The 22247-nt window shown below is 45.4% G+C and overlaps 1 protein-coding gene across 4 annotated transcripts in view; it reads right to left on the bottom strand.

Moving 5' to 3' along the window:
• Window positions 1-5404: 5404 nt before the first annotated feature.
• The window catches only part of ANAPC1 (anaphase promoting complex subunit 1), a 33595-nt gene continuing 16752 nt past the window's right edge, over window positions 5405-22247 (bottom strand). For 3 of the 4 annotated variants that reach the window (XM_037405379.1, XM_037405380.1, XM_037405382.1), the window contains 23 exons: window positions 20494-20720; window positions 19137-19255; window positions 18348-18619; window positions 17814-18048; window positions 16523-16614; window positions 16208-16342; window positions 15963-16045; window positions 15732-15810; window positions 15235-15309; window positions 14408-14484; window positions 14080-14170; window positions 13933-13986; window positions 13432-13625; window positions 12974-13060; window positions 12316-12433; window positions 11395-11472; window positions 10891-10958; window positions 9120-9258; window positions 8653-8739; window positions 7961-8056; window positions 7410-7608; window positions 6796-6930; window positions 5405-5759 (listed from right to left, as the gene is read on the bottom strand). In XM_037405379.1, the coding sequence (XP_037261276.1) occupies window positions 5644-5759; window positions 6796-6930; window positions 7410-7608; window positions 7961-8056; window positions 8653-8739; window positions 9120-9258; window positions 10891-10958; window positions 11395-11472; window positions 12316-12433; window positions 12974-13060; window positions 13432-13625; window positions 13933-13986; window positions 14080-14170; window positions 14408-14484; window positions 15235-15309; window positions 15732-15810; window positions 15963-16045; window positions 16208-16342; window positions 16523-16614; window positions 17814-18048; window positions 18348-18619; window positions 19137-19255; window positions 20494-20720 (2856 nt within the window). In that variant the 3' untranslated portion in view covers window positions 5405-5643. Of the gene's footprint in view, window positions 5760-6795; window positions 6931-7409; window positions 7609-7960; window positions 8057-8652; window positions 8740-9119; window positions 9259-10890; window positions 10959-11394; window positions 11473-12315; window positions 12434-12973; window positions 13061-13431; window positions 13626-13932; window positions 13987-14079; window positions 14171-14407; window positions 14485-15234; window positions 15310-15731; window positions 15811-15962; window positions 16046-16207; window positions 16343-16522; window positions 16615-17813; window positions 18049-18347; window positions 18620-19136; window positions 19256-20493; window positions 20721-22247 lie in introns of those variants that run through there. The other variant, XM_037405383.1, reaches the window with a different exon arrangement.

Raw genomic sequence — 22247 nt, 5'->3', positions numbered from 1 at the left:
GAGGTTTGGGTTTATCTTTTATTTTGAGCACATTTTGGAGCACAAAGCCTTGCAGGGAAATCCTCTTGAGTCGGCTGGCAGCACCGCAGGGATGCCAGGTCCCTGCTGCCCTGCCCCGGGGAGATGCGGTCCCCCAGGGCCCACATGCCATGAGATGCCACCGCCTGCATCTCCCCTGGCGCTCAGCTGCAGAAATCAGTACGGGCAAAAGCAACAACCCCAAAACGTCCTATCAGCCAGCCGGGATCCCACGGGATGGCCGATTTGCCGGGCATGCTGGCACCTGCCCTCCCGCAGAGCAAAAACCGAAGTCGCTAAGTCACAGCAAAACCATGAAAGCAAAACCACAGAGCCCCGAAGTGCCTCTGAGTCACTCCCCCGGCCGCCACCACGGCCCCACAGCCCTCCAAAACTCGTCGCCACCTGCAGCCGGCCCCAAACTGCCGAGCTGTGCTCAGCCCGCCGGCATGGCACGGGCCAGGCTGCGCATCTGGCGGGTAGCAGAGCCCCCTGCCCTGCCGGCAGCCATCGCCCTCCCACCGAGCGCTGGGCACAACGGGGCAGACCCGCGGCCACCGGGCACCCCACATCTGCCACTGAGCCAAAACCCACCCTGCAGCCCCCGCTTGCCCGCACCACTTCCAGCCAGAACACTTCCTTCCCCTCTTCCCTGTAAAAGCGCCCATATTTTTTATTATTATTATTTTAAATTGTGAAAAGTACTCATGTGAAACTTGAATGGAGATGAAACATTCACAGAAAGTGCTACGGGGATTAGTCACCGGTTGTAACATCTCTATTTACATGAGTCATGGAAGGTGGCTGCACTGCTCTTAAATTAAATCCCCGCCGGATTTTTGGTTTTTGGGCTGTCCTCGGGAGACCTTTCAGTGACTTTTCTCCAGTTCTGAGCAGAGCTGGCAGCTGCCTCCGGGCAGTGTGCTCACCGAAACGCCTGCAGGAGCAGCAAGGGCTTTGCCGTGCGATTACGCAGCAGCCAGGGCCGGAGGCGATGCCCGGTGGGCAGGATTTGCGCCCCCCCCCCCCCCCCCTAATTCTCCCATCGGTGCCCAAGATGGGAAGAGGAAGAGGCGGCAGGTGCCAGGGAGCGATGGGCGCCCGGGATGCAGCCGGGTGATGGCAGGGGCCAAGCGGCGGCCGTGAGCCCCGCAGAGGTGCCGACAGGGTCTGTGCTGCCGCAAGGCTGCGTGCCCCAGCTGAAAAAGGGAACTCGGCCGGGAAGGCGGCGGGGCAGGCCCGTTATGAACGGGCGCCGTGCTCCAGCGGCCACAAGACCACCGCACCGGGGAACCTCCATCCCCAGGGCCGGTGGCAGAGCCCTGGGACAGCGCACGGGTCCATGCATGCGCTGGAGATGCCGTGCTCCACCCCACCCCAGCCCGACCACCAAAGGCACACAGCGATGGGGGTTAGAAGCCAAGAAACACCAAGGAGGAAAAGAAACAGCCTGCGTGGGGCTGGAGGGGGAACACACTGCCACAGGGTGCCCCCGAGGCCGAAAGCCGAGCGAGGGAGGGGGCAGGAGGGGGGAACCCAGGCTCCTGCAGGCACCCCTGAGCTGCTCAACCCCTTGCAGAGCCACTGGTCCAGGACAGCCATCAGGAAAGGGGAGGGACCCCAAGCAAGCAGGGTCTGGGATGTAGCAGGGGTGGGGTGGGGTGTGTGTGCATTTCCTCCCCATGGCATAAAGGGGCAGGTGCCAGGTGGTGGGACCCCGGGAGTGGCAGGAGGACACCTCACTGCTGCCTCTGCTTCCCCAAAGCCCAGGGGAGAGCATGCAAACAGCTTGTGAGCGCGACGTAAAAATAAAAGCCCAGAAAGGTGACTAAGCACTCTGGGTAGCGAGGCATGACGCCAAGGCGCCCAGCCGTGAGCTGCCGCCCGCGGGTATCCAGGCATGGGACCCCAGTGTGGCAGCAAGAGCCCCTCAGGTGGTGCTGATGGGTGGCAGCAAGCCTCCTGTCTGCCCCATGTCCGTGCCGTGCCCGAGCAGAGCTGCTGCCCTCTGCCAAGCCCCCAAGGGGCCCAGCAGCCCAGCTCCCACCCGCAGGCAGAGACCAGAGGCAGGTCCCAGGGTTGCCCCAAGGACCACCCAGCCTAGGGCTCACCAGGGGGCTGGATGGGGGGGGGGGGGTGTGTTCCCCTGCCAGCAGGGTGCTCACCCCCCTGCAGTAGGGGCGAGCAAGAGCTTGCAAGGGAGCTGGGGGAGGCTTCAAGGGGCTGGGATGCCAGGAGATGCAGAGGAGGGAGGGGGGGGACCCCTTTCTGTTGAGCAGAGGGGGGTCCCCAGGTGCTGAGACTACCCCTGCTTTGCACCCTGCACCTCCCAGGGTACCCCCGCAGCCCTCCTACTGCCCCCCGCCCCCAGCCAGGGCTCCCCACGCAGAGCCCCCCCCACGACCCACGGACCTGCAGTGGGATGAGGCAAAGCCTGAACCCCAACCAGCAGCCAGCGCTCAGTTTAAATATGCAAAATGTAAAATATTCACCCTCCAAGAGCCTGGCCCAAGCAACACACGGCAGCGCCAGGAGCAGAAGGCATTGCAAAATCTATCGCATATATAATTATTTATTTTGCAATTTATGGCCAGCAGCTAAAGTAACCAGCATTTCAAACCACTTGCAAAGCCTTGCCCGCAGCAGTAAACAGCACCTTACCCTGGCAGGCCGGGGGAGCCCGGGGCTGAGGCGGCCCCCCAGGGCTGGAGGGAGCTGGGGGCTCCACGTGGGGCTGGGAGAGCGGAGCTGGCATTTGTAACGGGCGCCAGGCACCCCGAGGTGAAACTCCCCCGCTGCTCTGCCCAGATCATTGGTCCAGGTCGTGGCGGCGGCTGCTTTCAAATTCTGTTAAACCTTAAAAAGGAAACAGGAAGCCTCTCGGCTCCTGACCTCATGCAGCTCGCGAGGCTCATGCACACACGCACTCGCACACCCACACACTCTCCTTCCTACCCAAGGCCCTGGCCATGGCAGGCAGGGTAGAGCCCTGCCCAGGGCACGCTGTGCTCCTGGCGTCAGGCTGGACCTGTGAGCATCCCAACCCCGGCTGCACGGGGAGGTGCTTCCTCCAGCCCCAGAGGAGCTGCACTTTGCACCCCCTTGCAGGGGCTTGCATAAAGCCTGCTCTACTTGTCCATTTTGTCTGTGGTCAAATGCATCTTCATCTTCCAGCTCGCCAAGCCACCAGGCAGCGTTAGGCTCATGGCAGCCAGACCACAGCCCCCTGGCACCAGACTGCTGTCCAGAACTCCTCTGAACTCAGGACAAAACCCCATTTATGCAGGGGAGTGAGGCATGAGCACACCCTTCAGTCCAGGCTTCTCAGCTTTTCACTCAATATCCAGCATTAGCATTTTCTGCTCTTCCTCCTGCAGCACGCACAGGGCAGAAAAGTAACAGATAAACCTGCACGATGCATGCTGTTTGGGAAAGGGGGGGGGGGGGGGGGGGCGGACAGCTTTAGGAAGCTGAAATACATTTGCCCTCAGAAAAGCGAGGGGTGGAGAGCTGGGGAAAGCACAGTTACATTTGTTTTGGGAAGTGAGTGCTTAATGCTTCACGTTTCCTCAATTTAGGAGGAAGAAAAATACTTCTCCGAGCCGCAAGGGAGTGTGCACAGCCCTGAGCCCGGCACGAACTGCCATCCTGGGGAAGGAGCGGCCAGGACCACAGGTTCTCCTTACTTGTCAATAGATCTGTTTAATTCACATAACAAAAATGGCACTTTTGGAGTAAGAGTTCTTTTTGTTTTTTTAAAAAAATCCCACAACCTAAACTGCAATGTCTCTGGGCTCCAAGTGTCAGAGAGGCACTGCAACGTGCTCCCTTCCCAAAATCTCGAGGCAAACCCTCACCCCAGGACATCTCCTGTGCACGGTACAGGAACTTCCCCCAGGACACATCTGATTGCCTCTTGCGCTCGCTGCTCCACCCACGAGCCTGTTGTGGGCCGGCTCATCCTTTTTTGCCACCCCTGCCCTGAGCTGGAGCCAGCAGCAGGCTGTGGGAGCCCATCGCCCCCAGGACACTGGCGGCAGCTCTTGCCTGCGGAGAGAATCCACCCGCTCACCCCCCCACCCCCCCCCCCCCGTCACAACGCAGGGAGCTGTGCCAGCTCCTCCCTAACAGGCATCCCAGCTACGGCTCCCAAGCAGCTGCCTTTCAGCTCGGAGCTTTGCCCATCACCTTGGTTAAAGACTTAACCTCCCCTGAAACAAGACACTGACTTTCCTATGTGGGTTCCCAAGGAAATGAGATCAACCTCTGAACAGCTTAAAAAAAAAAAAATAAAAAAAGGGGTGGGGTTGGGATTTGTCACAGGCTCCACATGGTTGGAGCTCAGGTCCTCCCTTCAGGACATCTTAACCAACTGAAAACCTTATTTAACACACATTAAACACATTCTTTTCAATAAAATTTAGAAGGTCTGTAAAATTTTTCTACTTTTGCTTTCTGCATAATCACTCCTAGCTGTCCTCCTCCATCCATTTGTCCCCTCCCTAAAATCCTTTGGCTTCCCTACTTGAGGGTTTGGGGAGAAAAAAAAAAAAAAAAAAAAAAAAAAAAAAGGGGGACCAAGACCAGCACAAGTCTCACAGAATAAGATCAAATTTGAAACTTCAGAAAACGTAGAGTCCAACAGCTTGGCTCTGGCTGCTTTTCTAGTAGTAATCATTCAACCTCTGGCTGCTTTTATTGGAGTAACTCCACTTTTTTTTTTTTTTTTAAATGAAAAATTAAGTGCCTGGCCCGCCCAGAACAAATAGAGAACCAGCCACACTCCAAGTTCAGTGCTCTGGGGAAATGCATAAGGCATCACAGCCGAGATGAAGGAAACACAAACGAATGCCCAATTATTTAAATTGTCTGTAAGCAGTTTCAGTTCTTGCCCAGACATAACGTAACATCGTGGAGGCAGGTGTTTTCTCAGCAGCCACTGACTAATTGCAGAACAAAGATTAGAAAAAAAAAATAAGAAAAGATGTAAACAGTGCAGTAGCGAGTATGTTGCAGATGAGTCGGAAGAGAGCAATTTATACTTACAGAGTATGTTTCAAAGGATACTATACACCTCCTCCATAAGCGTACAAAAAAAATAATCCCATGAATGAGACTGAAAGATCATGCCAGTTCTTGAAAAGCATACTTGGCATGATGCGAGCAGCATGGTAGGTGGCTTGCTTTCCCTTCCAGCCTGAGACCCAAGCGGAAAAGCAAGTCTGGTGTCTTCTGGGCTGCCTGTCTCCTGGGATCTACAGTACCACGTGAAGCAGATTAAGATACATCACAAGCAAAAAAGTTATAAAACCAAGGAAACCGTATGGTTCCCAGCCAAGGTTTTTTTTCAGAATTCTCCACAAAAAGGCATATTTGTAAACAATCCTTAGTTACAAAAGTAAATTTATTCTTAGTTCAGCTTTACAATTTTTTTTTAAATTCATTGTAACAATTTATAAATAACTCCTGGTCATAGTCACCACATCCGGGGACAAGTTTGAAATTTGTGTTGTTTGAGAAGTTACAAAATTAAGTACGTTTTACCTGTATGTTTTTGAAAAGCACGAAACAACATATAGCTGGCTCTGTCGGTCAGTAACCGCACACAGAACGAATGTCATGGACCTACAGCACCATGGACTGGGGATTTCTAAGCAACAGAGGAGCGAGCCTTAGTAACGCACGAACCGGCATATTCAACTGTTTGAACTTGGAAAGCAGCTCAGAGAAGTTCGTGCTTCCTAAAGAGATTAAAGAAAGGAAGAAAATGAGCACGAACAGGTATAACTTGTCCAATAAAAGAACAGTCAACAGAAGAAGGACAGCTCGCCAGCATTCTGAGTGGATCTTTGGAGATGTGCTCACTGCTATTCATTTTGCTGCAGTGCTGGTCAAAAAGTTAATTTTTATGTTAGAATTTTAAGAAATCCCAAATTCCATTAATGTAGCAGGAGCTCCCAGAACAAAAGCGTGTAACAGCTGGAGAGGACACAGAAACCCAGGAGTTCCATAAAGGTCTTTTGACCTCAACAGATACCCAGGTACCTGACTGGAAAACATCCAAAACCAGACACAGGAGCCTGCACGCTCAGGGTGCTGTTGCTGGCACAGGACCCCCAGGCTGGGGGCTGCGGCCACTGGGAAGCCTTTAGCAACAGATTCCTCTCACCATGGAGGTGGTACCATTCGTGTCATAACCGTAAGCAAGCCTGGGAGTTCCCCAAATCAAAGCCCAGTTGCATTTCTTTTGCAACCTGAGAAACGTAGGCAAGCAGAGGAGGATTGGTCTATCCCCAGGTTGAGATGATGGAGGGCAAGAAAAAGCTGCCTGGTGAAAGGACCCAGAATTTCCCTGGAACCCAAATCTGACCGCTGCTGGAAACCTAGAAGAGTGGGCAATTGCTCTGATTAGGTACTTACAGGAAAAAGATTTAGGGACATTGGGGATATGGCTAGCCCAACAAGTACACTTTTCCCTGTCACAGCTCATCTTACCTGGTCCTGCTGCCTGCGAGAACATATTACCTGCAGGACTGGAAGAAACTAAGACTTTTTTTTAATATAGGCTTATTCTGGCTTCTTTAATCCTGCTTAAAGTTTCTACCTTTTCTGTCTAGACTTGAGACGATTAACAAAGAATAAAAATGGACGGAACAGCTTTCAGAGGAAATGCACGCTGTCACATAATCTACAGGATACACTCCTCTCAGGATGCAGGGCCAAGCCAGAACCGTGTCTCCACACAATTCAGAGCGCTGCCCGGTACTCCAGCCTTACCTTCCAAGCCTCCAGCTGCCAGCTGACCTGGTGTCGGGACTGAGTGGTAAATCAGGAAGCAAGCCAGCATGCTCAGCTGAGATTCCTCTGTGGGCTGCCCACTTAGGTAGGAATGCAGAGAGACATCCCCTCCAGCTGCAATATGTAAGACGCACTGATGAAATTTAGGGAGCATTTGTGGGAGGAAACAGAAAGACACGACCAACAGTATTTTCACAGAAAAAGCCCGCTGAAAAGTCTCCGTCTCCCCACAGAAGGTGGGCTAGGGGTTCGTCTGCAAATCTTCCTTCTGCCATGGCCACCCTCCACCCTGTTCCCTGCTGTGGTCACCCCTCACTTTTGCTCCTAGAAAATTCTCCCAGTGTGACGTTAGGAAAGCATTTTGTCTAGGAAACATAACCTTCCACATCAACTAAACTTCCCACCAATACAGTCAAACAGTGAATGTTTCACATGGAACGCACTACGCTCAAAACACGTTGTTTCATGATAACATACAAGTGCTTTCCCTTCGGTTACCATCTTTCAGTACGTTTGAGACAAAAGTCAACCCAGATCAGCAAGAAGGCTAAACTGAGATCACGGCCGTAGGATTCAAGTTAGCTTCTCTATACCTTGAAGCCACTGATCCAAAGTATTATCTATAGTGCATTTCATCACAGGCAGAAATTCAGAGTTCATGAAGAGTCCTCGGTTTGGATTCCTGCTCATCCTTTCCTGGTGACTTCTGGAACTGAAAAATTCTAGCACCAGCTTTATCTGCCACAGCTCAAACGTCTCTGACATTTCTCTTCTTTCTAATCTCCTCACAGCCTAGCAGAGGGGAAATACAAAGTGACTGTGAGAATGTGAACTGGAGGAGGAAAGAAACGTTGCTGTCAAGCATGAAGTAAATGAATCTTCAAGCCCCGCCTTGCCAAGGGCTGCCCTTCCGAGCACCTACTGAGAAAAACTGCCAGCTAATGTTTCTTGAGTAATTTCAGTTTTCATTACCTTAGACTATTTTCCAATTTGCTTTTAAAATCTCTGCCACCTCCCTGTAGCCTTACTAATATGTGTCCTTCCTTTCTGTTCACCATAAAAGCACGTGCAATGAACAATACCCGTTGCCAAAGCATAAAGACAAAAAAAAAAAAAAAGAAAAAGAAAAAAGTGTTTACTCCACCTGATCTATTGCTATGTATGTGGGCAGCATCTCTGGATTTTCTTGGGTAACACACTCATAAAGAATTGAAGAGAAAAGATCCAGGATTTCCTGTTTCTGATAAAAGACACATGTTTAACAAAGCACACATGTTAGGTACGATTTATTTCAGGTTCTTGCATTGCTCACATTTCCTTCCATTAAAGTTAACCCATGCACTGACATTACATAAATTAATGATAGCTAACAATGCTACACAGCTTGCTTTCATTCTTGGGCTTATGAAAACTATGCATAATACAGCTGTATTTTACTCCCTCTCTTAAGTCATTTCATGCAAAGAAATACAGTGCAAAACACCCTAACCCTTCTGCAGTGACTTCACCTAATTGCTTCAGGAGACTGAACAGGGCTCTCAGTATTTGTTAAACACAGTCTACAATGAATACAACTGGTGTACACAACTAGCAGCAACTGTGATGTAACTAAATGGGAAAAAACCCACACCAAACCAAAAGAACGCAAACAAAACCAACAAAATGTACAGGGTCAATGCTGTTTTACACCTTTGCATTACAAAACAACCCTTAGAATATTTCCCTGTCCCCACTATTTGAAGGACTGAATTCTGTTCCTCTGTTTAACGTAGGTTTTTCCCCACCTTTTATACATACAACCAAGAAACCATGCTAGTCCACATCTAGCCATCATACCTGGCCCATATTCACAGTTGGTTTGCAAAAATAATCAGCGAATGAAAACAGAGCAGGATCAGAAGTGAAAGCTGAAATTGCTTCTGGCTAGAAAACAGATTAAAACACACTCTTAAAATGAACTTTTTTGGTTTACTGCACAAATGTAATAGCAGTTTATACCCAGTCCTTCCTTCCCCAACACACAAGTAAGACGACTGTAACCTACACAAAGCACATCATGGGCAAAATGCATCCAACGTGTCTGCCCATGACAAGCGTACATTCACGTAGCTGCTCTTAGCTTGAGCTCGCTGCGTGCCCTGTGAAAGCTGCCAGACTTCCTCTCCCCCAGGCAAAGCAAGTAACTTCAGTACTCATAACCATGCGGCAGAGCTAGGTGCTGGAAGTAAGTAAACACAGCACGACCTGCTGTGCTTCCCTCAGCAGACAGAATTCCCGACAGGAAACTAGTTTGGGAGCAATACCTTGAATGCCCGAGCTTCAGAGTTTTGGTGAGTAACGGTCTGTGCTAAGAGACTGCGCCAGCCCATCGGGTCCTCCTTGTAGGAGAGCTGCCCAGCTCTCAGTTTCACGTACAAGACACCACCCTTTGAAAGAATTGATCTGAAATAACAATGGTGCTTACTTTAAATTGATACATACACACAGTGAGGCAGACCTGTAAAGAAAACATGAACTCCAACAGCCCGTATGCGCCAATATCCCTGTTTAGGCTTTGTCCTGATGATTTAAACCCTGCCCCACTTGCATATAGATAGGAATCTTGATATTTTCAGGGCAGGCTGCTATCAAACGGTGATGAGATGGCAGGCAATGATGATGAAAAAGGGACGGAGCCCTACTGATATAAGGAATACAGCTTCCTGAAGCCACTGCAGGTTCTTGTTAGACTCCTCTAGGATAAGCTCCCAGCACCAAGGAAAACCACGCAAGTTGGTATTCACAACTTTAAAGGCATGCTGTGATGGGCCTTTCTCCGTGTAAAGAAACACAAACCCAACAAACCTCTGTTATTCCTGACCAAGCCTAAAACCAGAAGTGTGCAGCAGTTCAAAATTACACTATTGCAAAGCAGCTGCATGTTTACCTGACTCAGAGTATCAGCTGCACCATTAACTGTAGGCACCCAGCATCCTTAAAGTAACTAAATCATATGTATTGAAACTAACTCCCTAGCATAACAATATAGCAGCAATTCACATGTAGTGAGATAGGGAAAATTGTCTCTCACACGTGTATTTATCTGCAGAACACTGCCAGCCAGGTCCCTACCATTATGAAGGGCTAAGGACAAGATGTTGTGACATGAGAGCTGCCAGATTCAAAGCATCTGGAGACCGAGAGAATAGGTAGGTCCCAAAGGCAGCAAGTTCCTCAGTCACCCACGCTGGTTTCTGCTGTGGCAGCACAGGAAGGCTCTTTTGGACAAACAAGTGCTCAAGTGTGGTAAAGGCTCAACGCCAGACAGCAAAGCTGGCCTCTGCCAGTTCTGGTGTGGTAGATGCATCAGCACGTGCCTCCTGATCCGCAGGAATCTGCACTCTGCCTCAGTCCTGTTATCTTTAAAGGCACGGAACAATAGAAGCTGCATTGTAGTGCCTAATTTAATCTCAATAGTGGCATTTAAATGAACTAGAAAAAACATGTTACTGGTGAAAGATGCAGCTGGCTTCTTCTGAACTACTCACAGCAACAAGTGACACTGTAGGCTGTTAAATGCAAAGATGAGAATGATTTTACCCACAGATACTGTATTCCGGTAAGATTTCTGTTTTTCACAGTTGCCCAGCAGAGAGTTAAAATGCAGTAAGTAGTACTTTGTATACTTCACGTAACATGAGAAAAATAGTATTTCACAAAGCAGTAACAGTTAGCTAACTACTGTATCAACAGTCTGGGAAACATGACATCACATCAACTCAAAACTAAACTAAAACCATGAGTTTAAGATAGTTTCTGGTACTGCTCAATCCCACTGCCAATATCTGCGGTTTTTACTATCAGGTTTTCCCCTGCCCTGTTTTTGCATGAATTATTCACATCAATAGGTGAAACCAACTACACAGTTTCTTTCTTCACCCTAAAGTGCTGTCAAATGCACAACAGTGAACTGATCAAACCCAGACTTCTTTCCAAACCGTAGGTGTTACAAGTGCAGGAGTTTTTTTGTTTTTTTTTTAAATAAAATAATATTACAAAGTCGTTATTCAGTTAAGTATTATAAAGAATACTTACTTTAGATGATTTGTTCCCTTGCTTAAATCTATCAATAATTCCCAGTACCGTGGTCCCTTCACTCTGATCTGTCAATATAAGCATTTTTATTACTAGATATAACCAGAATGATCAAATTAGGAGTTTTCTACACAGGCCTACAGTTCTTTCTGGGCCCTTACAAGAACATGTGCCCTTTTACAGTGCTACCCACCCAGAAAACTGAAGGAAGAGCACCTAGCTTTGTGTCTCCTACAGCAAAGCTTTTTGGCACAGGGAACTCCCTGCTGCATCAGATCTTGAAAGCATTATGATCAAGACCAAATAGAAGCGTGTGGTATTAACACGTGCTCCATAGTGACAGAATTGTCTTTGGAGCCATTACTATGGGACAATGTTGTCGCAGGTCTGGCTAAGGGTGGCCAGGGAATCAGTGAAAAGTCACTTAAGTCTCTGTTTTTGCACTGTTTGCGACACGAAAACTGGGTGATTAGATTCTTCATTAAAATGGGAGACTTCCTTTACCTGCTTCAGTAAGTGAAGCTCTGGAAGAAGTGTGGGTGCCATCAGCTCCTCGGTGGTTTCTGCATACCACTGTGTGCCCTTCAAAATGCCACCAGCATTCATGTATTAGCAAAGCTCATTTTTGTGTGAAAAGAAAGAAAATTTGCATCTCATTTATAACAGCTCCATTGGCACAAGTCAGTCAGTTTCTGTTCCCAAGTTTGAGTAAACACATGACTTGGCATTGCCTTTAATGCCAGGAAAATGCAAGCCTAAATTAAAGGTGTATTTCCCATGGATGGATCAACACATAACACTGCACAAGTCAGGCATGTTTCAACTGAAATCTGAAGGTTTGAGAAGTAAACTATTTCACAATCACACAGAACTCTTTGGCAGAACCACAAGGGATCCATGCTGCATCTCTTCTCCCCTGAAATCCCAAGAATCCTTTCTTTAGTGCTTCCATGAGCATCACCTATCTCACATAAGCCTGTACAAAATAAATCCCGCAGAAAGGATCTTCCCCAAAAGGTACATAATGCAAGCACCAAGGAGAAACATGAAGTTGTCCGTTTCAGAAGAATTAGGAGAAGGCTTTTAAAACCACAGATGGTTCCAACCACCTCTGTGCCTTTGAAAGTCCTTCCTCTTCAGAAAGAGGACTATGACCCTGGGTCAGTCATTACACACTTGACTGAAACTTGTCCTGTATTCTGCTCTCAAGGTGACATCAAAGCACATGTAAGGTTTGAGTGGGTCGAGTACAACCCTTCAATTATTTGCGTAGAATTCAGGTTGTCTCCACCACAACTTGAAAACAAACCCAAGACTGCTGGCCACAACAATGAAAATAGTGTATCTTTGGTACATCAGAGTCTTCAGCTGTCTCCCACACCTTCTCAAAGGCCTTTGCTCCTTATTGCCTCCCAGACACATTACCTTATATGTAACCTCTATCAGTGCGTAACAAGGAGTGTTTGAATCCACATCAACAGGTGTCAGGAGCCTTGGTTCTGCTGCCAGCACGTACAAATGACGCAAAGCCTGCAGGTGGTACCTGTGTGTGTGAATAAAGGATTCAGCACCGTGCAGTACAGGTCGGGAATAATCCCCAAATACCTAAGTACACACAGCTCGATAACCAGATACAGCTGTGTTGTTAAACTAAAGAGAAATTTGTAGTAATGTAGTAGTTTTTTGGTTTGTTGTTGTTGATTTTTTTTACATGTATGGGTTAGCTAACAGAATAGGACTTAATGAATCTTAACTAAAACCGGTAGAGAGTCACAAATGCACAGATCTTGCATGAAAATCTTTTCAGCTGAGCGAACGACAACATTCAAGTCACAGGAATGCAGCATAAAGCCTCAGCAAGCCTGTGTGCATTCCCTCACTGTTCAAAGACCTCTACCTTCATCTTGTATCTTCACTTACTTCTTCTATTTCGTTTTTTGTTGTTGTTGTGTTTTTTTTGTAAAGCAAAAAAAATTATTTACAGAGCACCTAGGTAAAAATTTTAGAGCATTTGTCTCTAGATCACATCTTTTGTAGGAGGAAGATTGAGCTTAAGGAAACATGAACCCTAGCAAACCCTTACCGATTGTCTGTGCTGTGAACAGGGAAGTGAGGGTACAGAGCACAAAGGAGAGCAGCAATTGAAGAATTTGAAGTGCTCAGTGAGTATCTGTAGAAAAACATTATACATTAGTTTCTGTGCAAACAGACACTAGCCACTAGCACAGGTGCTCAAAATATTTTGGTGTTCCAGGGAAGGAAAGTAGCAAAGCCAGGCAAGTAATTTACAGCAGTCAAAATAAACACTTAGTGGTAGGAAATAAACACAACCCAGAAACATTCCCATGGCATTTAAGTAATGCAGTATCTAGAAGGCAACAGGACTTTCATTTGCAATAGAAGAGGGCTGTATGCATCCATATGTTACATAAAAAGTAAGTAAATAAAAAAAATCAAGTAAACCGCACACTGCTCCAGCTTTTGCAGGTGAGGCGAAAGAAGAAGAAAAGAAAACACCTGTCTTTGGAAATGGCAAGTTACCTTCCTCCTCCCAGAAAGAGGAGCCCCAAAGCCATGTGGTGAGCCAGGTGGAACCCATAGTTCATCTCTCCACCTGTCTTCTTGTGCATGAAACGGCAAAGCTGAAGGACTTTCAGGTTTCCAGAGCCAGCCATCACCATTGCGAGAGAAAGCAGCAAGACGCTCAAACATGTTTCGAGATTATAGTGACCTGTCTTCAAGTAGAATAGGGAAAGCACTATTACACTTCTGTGGTCAAACACACGTCAGTCTAATGTGCTGCTTTCTACCCCAGAGTTCAAAAACCACATTCCACAGAAAGAGGGAGAGGGGAGAACCAGCAAAGTCCTTAAAAATGATTCTCAGCTCTGCCACATTCTAAATAGTAATAAAATGTAAAACGTAATATAGAAAAGTAAAAGGAATGGTTTTATTTCCATTAATGTTTTGGCGAAGGTTATCAAAGTACGTTACACAACAAAGCCTCCTTTTCATTGAGAGAAAACTAGAAAAAAAACTTACTATTGAAGCTGTTGGTGCTGACAAACATTTCAGGAAGTCTGTTGCATATTTGTACTGGAAAGAAAAGAAATGCATACTAAAAATAGATACAAAAGATAAGTTATAGCTCTATGGAAATTAAAAGGAAAAAAATTAAAAGCCTCTTACCAGGCATTTAAATGCTGCCAGATTTTCTGAACCAGCAAATCGAAATCCCAGTGACAAACATGCTCCAGCAATGATGTAGACGTGAGCTTGCCTAATAAGCAACATAAACAGGAAATGACTAAATGTTTCTTTTCCTCATCTGAATATGCATCACAAACTCCTTTATAATTAAAAAAAGGGGAAATTAAAAAGACAGACTTACCCTTTACAGAAAACAGAGAGTAAAGTTCCGTAAATATCAAGGGAGAGGTTTTTGTGCACCCTGGTATCTCTCTAAAATAGTTCAGCTGCATTTTTCAGAGGAAGAATTTTTTTACATGTTACTTACGCCAGTGTTTCTAAACTCAAGTCTTCAGATGAAGGCAGCTCTGTTGCATGAAGAGATATACTGTTCTCTCTTATGATCTATAAAAAACATAAGAGTTGGAAAAATTAATCCAGGGGAAACTGACTAACTAACTGAAACTGTGCATCGAGGGTTCCTAAGTGACACTAAACAGGTCTGTTCCACCGGCATAGAAAAAGCTGGCTTGTTCTTTTCCCCCCCCCCACGTGCTATTGCTCCATCATACATCTGATCCAAAAGGGACACCTTTCAGTGCTCCTGGATCTGGTCCCTTAAAGATTTCTAAAAGAACAGCAAGATTGTGTCAGAAACATGATGTTACTGTATGGATTCAAATATGAAAGAAAACAGAATAGGATGAGACCTCTAGAGACCATATAGACCACCAACGTCCTATATTTCTGACAGATACCTATCTAATTTGGTCTTAAAAATTCCATACAACTTATCTGGGAAGATCTCACTGTTGAAAAATTATTCCTAATGCTCAATTGAAACCTCCTTGCAGCAGTTTTGCACCTGGCTTCTTGCTTGGTCAATGTGGAGAGAAGTCCCCTTTCTCTCCCTGGCACCATTTTCTGGCTTGAACAGTTGCACCCCTCCTCAATCCCCTCCTTCCTAGCATGATGGGATGGGAATCCCCAGTGCTCCCATAACGGCCCAGGAATCCAATGTAACAGTTATCTCTATCACGCAAACACAATTAACATACATTTTCTTGTGCAGCTGACATGAATACAGAAATGTTCACCTGCAGAACAATCGAGGTGTAAAACTGGGAAGTAAACGCATTAAATGCAAATACCTACTTGAGGCACGTTGCTATTAACCCACTTGGAATCGGGCCAGATGTCATCCCACAAAATCAGGCATCGAGCCAAGGTCTAAAAAAGATGAGAAAGCATAAGAAAGAAAAGCCTACACAAACGGCATTTTTAAATGTACTAACTACATCCAGAAACACAGACAATCCAGCTACCCACTAGCAACCTTTTCAATGTTTCTCAGCCTTCATACCAGAAATTACAAAATAGCTTTTATTTTAAGAGATTCAAACCCTGCTTGCAGGGGAAAAAAAAAAAAAAATATAAAAACCCACACCACAAGATAAATCCTTGCAAGGTCTGTATCTTTAGGTGGTAAACTGAAATAAAAATTCATTATGTACTTATAACAGATGCTGAGGCCTAACTTATTTATCTGTGAAATTAATTTGTGAGAAGCTAATTCTTGATGATAGGCATGTGGGCTGGATTTAAAAAAATTGTGTTTTTGTATCGTTAAGTAGACCAAAAGAAAATCTTACCCTCAATAAAAGGAACTCTGGTTTAACAAAATCCAGCAAATACATGGTATCTGGTGCTTGAAGCCAGTCGGCAATAGATCTACAGAGCACAGTAAAGGAACAGGGTTTCCACATCGTACTTCAGCAACTCACAAGACTGAGTAACCCACACAAAGCAGAGCTGACATTACGGCAGTTTAAATTGTTACCACAAGTTACTGCAAAATGTTTGAGCAATTCCAAGGTTAATACCTGTTATTAGTCTTTAGGTAGATCATAGCAAGCGCAAGTGTGGCACCCGGACAAGTCACATCCACATTTATGGTATCTCCCTCCTGTGAAAACACAATGCAGGCTTTCAGAGCAGTTGGCTAGGAGGGCAGCGACATGTAGTGATGTGTATGTGTTCCAAGTCACTTGATGCATCGAGACACACATCTCAGACTTCTAACCATTGCTATTTTCAGCTTAAATGAGCAAACACCATCACCACATACCTTGATTTGATAACTGGGGGACTTGTGCTTCTCTCTGTGCATTCCTGCTTGGAATCGCCTGTGACCCCCAACCATGTACTGGTAAAGCTGCTCAGGAACATTGAGGTCCGACATACCTATCAAATTACTGCCGTGCTAAGGAATGAAGAGGAGAAGAAATAATATGGAAGTGGCTTCCATATGTATGAGAAAAAAAAAAAAAAATGCTTTCAGCCAAAGGCAATTGGGCATCAAGGATGAAACAGCTCTTATTAACCCACCCTCTCTATATAAATCCTTCTACTATTTTTAGTTGAAACGAAGAGAAGTACTTACCCCTAGGCAAACCATGCCTAAGGCTAGCCCAGATGCAAGTGAATAGGACTCTCTGTCTGTGCAGTACTCCATTTCTGGTCCTGGGGGACGTCCTGGAGAAAACAAAACAGTGAAATTAATCTTCTAAAATTTCAGCTAAGTAAACATTGTTTAATTAAGCACTACACTCCTAATGAAATGAGAAACAAACAAACAGAAAAAAATCTGTCCCTTCTCAAAGTCAGGAAAGTTCTCAGTGGAATTACGTGTAATTAACCCATCCATCACCAAATGATAAACCCCTCCAGAAGCAGTATATATTGCTAAATGATATGGCTGGAGTTCAGAGACGCAGTGAAAAATGCCACATTACAACTGCGTATACTTGAAGACCTCTGAACCTATCCAAATACTGTCACACAGTTCTAGCAACAGCTTTTGAAAAGATTGTGTATATCAAATTACTAGAAACATAACAGATACAATTTCACCCTTAAAATTTATCCCATTCTCTATTTAATAAACCACACAGTCTCTTAACTAAGGTTACATATAAACACGAATAAGAACTTAACCGTTACAAATAAAATCAGAACAACTGTGTACAGAATGAGGACAATTCAGATCAGAAATCTACTGTTCAGAATCAGCTCTTAAAGGCTACTGCTTAGAAAGCCTTAAACAAAATTCGGAACAGGAGAATTGACAACACAATGGCTGTACTTCCACCAACCTAGGGAGCCAAAAAGACTGTCCTTGCAAGAGGAAAGCATTTTTTACCCACCCAGTGCCTCAGTCTCTAGTTTCTACAGCGGCAACTACCTCATGGAGACGTGAAAAACAAAAAATGTCTAGGAAGCATCAGAAGCACTGAGTATACAGTGTGCAACAGATCTGCCCAAAAGCTGTAGAGAGTCAGGATCTCTGCAGATGTGGCATCTGGGTCAGGAGGAACATGTAGTTACAGCAGTCCTTTTACCAAGTAGCTGGCAACCCCAGAAACCTCAGACTAGCTCTTAGCAGACAAAACTTCCAGATGACAAAGGTATCTAGGTCCAGCAGTGATGCTACTATGTTTCTTCTACTAAATTCAATGGTTGTTCTATGTTATGCAAACAACAGTTCATAGTAACTTCTTTTCCTCTGAAAACAGAAAGTAAGTTTTGGAAAACAAGAGGTGAATATTGTGGTGGGAGATGTACAGTTGACAGAAATGTTAAAAAGTCTCAGCTCCCTGATGCACTGTGCCCATCATTCATATGTTGTGACTCTCCCAGTCCACAATCCCATTTTTTCCAGTGTTAGCACCTACCTATTTCAGCCAGCAGAACCTCAGCTGTGTGCCTGTGAGCAGTGCCCTGATAGACCAGGCCTATTCCTATCACAGCAGCCACCTGCACATTGTGGGGAACATCCAGCTCTGTTGAAGTTGGGGGCAGGAGGGCAGGTATGTGGATGCTCAAGAGGCGCGTAATAGCCATATCCATTGTGCCCAACTTGGCAGCAGAAACGCCAAGCAACAGTCCAATACTTGTCATCTCATGGCCCTGAGAAAGGAGGCAAATATCAGTAACCAAAGAAAGCAGATGTGTTCAGAAAAGGAAAACCTGTCCCAGTGTTCCATTCACTTATCTCAGTGAGCTGTGCACAGTATAGGAAGATACAGCGATAAAAGTGCTGAAAATCTTTTAAACAGAAACAAAGTCCTGCACTACTAACATTAACGAAGTGCCTCTGATATTCTCCCACACACATGCAATTCAGCATCTTAAAGGAATCTGTTGACTCTCGTTTCAAGAATTCAAGTCCTATAGATCTCTCTGTTGCCTCTGCAAGAAGCCCTCACCTTTGTTAAGTAGTCATGTATATTGAGTGTGGCAAGTTTTGTGAGATGCCCGTTGAGACCCAGAGCCATGAGGAAGCCTGCATATTCATTTGCTAGTTCAGCAATTTTGGGCTTGTTATAGACAATCCAAGCAGAGTCTATCTGTGAGGCAGGTGCTATCTTCAGGCCGGCAGCCACCCCGTTGTGAAAGCTGGCCCAGCAAGCCATGTTAGGAGGCACATCGATATTCCCACTGTTCAGATCAACAGTAGTGTTCCTAGGAGGAGCACGGCCTGCCAATGAGAGAATCATTAAAAGTCATCAGGTAAATCCAAACTGCTTCAGAAACATTCCTCAGCTTCAGCAGGGTGCCAAGTGAATAAATACTGGCAGCACGCTAGGTAACACTTCTGTTCTGAGCCAGCCTCAGCTGTCTTCAGGGACGACAGAAGATAGAAGCACAACATAGTAGATAAACCAGCAACGCGGACTTTGCAGTATCTGTGTGCTGTATGACCCCGACATGCCCTCACTTCTATCTGCTTCTCAGAATGTACCTGATACAAGGTCTCGGTGTTTGATAACACCGGCCTTGACCATCCCAGACAAAACTGGTAGGTGGCAGATTCAAACCCAAAATGAGCTGCTACTTCACAAAAAGCACACTCAAGCTACATAACTCTTTAGAAAAAGACACACAAGATACTACAAAAATTACACGAAGTTCAGAAAGAAGTGGGATAACAATTTCGCTCCCTCACATTCTATTAAATACTGAATTTCTTCGGAAGAAAATACTGGCCAACATACCAGTTAGATTCAGCTTAGGGATAGGCAACTGCTCCGTTGGAATGGGATGGTACGAGAACAAAGTGAACATTCCTCGTCCAACAGGTAGTGCCATGGTTCGCTGGCACAGCTGCAAAAGCCTGTTGGGAAGATGAAAGCAAAACCAATCCAATTGCTTGATAGGCAATATTTTTCCAAATACATGATATAAAATGAACCCACAGACAACAAGCACTGGACAGACCATTTTTTTTCCCCAGCTATGAGATAGCATGTTGTCTTTCGTTTTTTAGTAGGCAAAACTTCTGAACCAAATCTCTGGCTCTTACAAGATTAACCTCAAAGACACACTTTAGCTGACGTAATGTTGAAACTTTCCACTATTTTTCCCTTTAAGTTAGGTGCTAGCTAAATAAATCTGTGCTACGAACAATCTAGCAGCCATATCGGAAACAAGGTGAAAGGAGAAAGCAAAACAAAGCCGACTGCCATATGGGATCTTGCTATGACTAGTGATCACATCTAGTAATAACCTGTGTACAGAATTAATAATGTGCTTCCAAGAATGCTGACCACAATTCTCTATGATTTAACTCTGGAAACACTTTCTAGACTTGTTAGATTACTCAGCTTGTTAGGTCAGACAATAATTTGATGCATTCCTTCAGCTTCCTATTTCTGTAGAGTGTTCTGCATGTTAATGATGTTCTGAATTTTGCTTTTTCTTTTTGTTTTATACAGACAATACTTTTAACACCTCCAAAATAAGTGAATAAAGAAGCAGGACAGGGACAACTGTGAGGCTACTGGGCACAGAATGGCTCCAAGAGGAGGTTTCAGTGAGGGATGGGACAGTGAGTTTGCTTTCTGTAGAATAAATTAGGTCCCCTGACCCAAGACTTGCTTAGACCTAAGATCAGCCCTGAACAAGAGGCCCCCCAGTTTTAGGCAGGGGATGGACGCTGCTTTGTTTGCTACAGAGGCATTTTCTCTACAGAGTAGGTCCTGCATGTATTTCACACTTTTTAGGTGGGAAAAAAATGGCTACAATCTGCTTTCAGACCCTAACTGATCTCAACCTGCTGTCTGGGGTTCAAACTAACAGTCTTTCCCATATGCTGCTCCAATCCCAAGAGCCCTCCAACTCCAATACAGCAGAGTTTTGATGTACACTGAGCTTCAAAGACCTGGATTATGAAATCCAGCCCTCTTCTATGTGTCCCTCACTCAGGTCTGCTGACTTTAATGTTCAGTTCAGACTAAAATAGATTGCACTGTTCAATTAGATGTACTTAACTTTAAGCCACCAGAAATATTCACACAATTTTTCACCCAAGTGAAATACTAATGAGAAACGGCTAGAAACAGAGCTCTTTACCGGTTTTCTTTCTCTTCTATGTATTCATGGTCACTAGCTTCTGGCATCTGCACTACATTAACACGTACAGGACTGGCACTCTGAAGGAGCCTGCGTACTTCCTGCACTCTCAAATCCTCGCTCCATATTAGCGACATCACTTCCTCGTTCATGTCATTCATGCCATCCTCATCCTCTTCCGATTCAGTTCCAGAGGGAATATCAGAGGACAGCACTGGGCCCACAGACTGCAAGCAAAAGAGAACGGAATGAAGTCATTTCCAGTAGTGCACACGAATATTGAGAACTGTCAGAAAGCCAGCAAATACCAGCACCACAACCTGCACGCACTCAGTAGTTACCTGCATCGAGACGGATCTGTAAATAGAATGGACTGACACACATGAAGTCACCAATGACACTGTTCGTGCTGTCCTTATGTTAATTTAGGCACCCACAAGGATTTCCGAACATTGTAATCAAGCATTTTTGCACATCTAAATGGTATAAATAACTATCAAGACAGGAGGAGATGACATCTTAAACGTGCAGCAAAGGCTGTTGAGCAAGGACAGACAAGTAGGAGCTTGAAGAGGTGACATATGAAATACTTCTTTATTTCAAAACTATTTCTTGTTTCAGAGCAATAGTAGGAAAGGGCTTTCCCCTCCCTGCCTACACAATTGTCTATGACTGCTAAGAAAACACACATGTTTTTTTCTTCAAGTTAAGCAGTGAAAAACAGAAACCTAGATGAGCATTTCGATATATATTAAAAAGGAGACTAAACTCCAGAAGGCACAGACAGAGTCCCCTGGTGACAACTTGCTTTTAAAGTGCCAGTACTTTAAATTCTCAACTCAGTCAGGGCTGCTGTTCTGCATATTCTGCTCAGACACCTGTGTTATTTTTCTAATCATTGATGTTTTCATGAATCAGAGCTTTAACTTGGATTTCCCCCTGCAACAACCTTGGAAAAACCAAGTTACCTACTCAAAGAGTGAGCCTGCATGGCAGTAAATTCTAAATGTTTGTTGCCGTCAGCCAACCTGGGTTTCACCAGAGTACCAGAGTATTTTTTTGAACTTCCACACCTGAGCTACTTAAGTGCTCTGAAGTGCTGTGGAAGTCCTCTTTCTATGCAAGATTTATGAAATTCTCACCTAAGTCTCTGTCCTCCCCTGTTTATTCACATCACACAAGCAATGCACAGGACCACCAACAAGAATGGTGAAGACAGCATAGGTCAGGATGCAACAGAGGATGCCCACAGTCTGGTTGCCCTACACTCGCTTCAGACAAGCCTGTCACTCTACACGAAGCATGGATCATTTTATTTTTAGACAGCTGCAGAAATAAGCTTTCCTGCGGAATATACGGTTTCTTTATGGTCTGACAAAATAATTTGGACTTGACCCTAAGGTGGACCAGCACATTCCTCTTTCTTTTGCATCTTTCACAGATGAGACATTAATTTACAAAACCAAACAAGGCAAGTGATGACAAATCTAGGAACAAAACCCCCCCACATCTCTCTCTAAACTGGTCATTTTCCTGTTCTATACCTCAGAATTGCAGCAAGCGGAAAGATACAGAATCACACAGACTAGACTGAACACAGGGTCTTCCCTAAGGCTCACAGGTAACACATGACACCAGGAGTGCAAGTAAATTAACAGCTGATGAATGAAAACCAATTTCTTCTGATAAATACGCACAAAATCTCAATACATAACTGCACCACCCATATAGCCAGCGTCCGTTTTGAAACAGGA

The sequence above is a fragment of the Falco rusticolus genome, chromosome 12 (assembly GCF_015220075.1).
Source record: "Falco rusticolus isolate bFalRus1 chromosome 12, bFalRus1.pri, whole genome shotgun sequence".
In the NCBI taxonomy this organism is placed as follows: Eukaryota; Metazoa; Chordata; class Aves; order Falconiformes; family Falconidae; genus Falco; species Falco rusticolus.
Note: the sequence above shows the minus strand (reverse complement) of the source record. Positions and strands in the feature narration are given on the sequence as shown.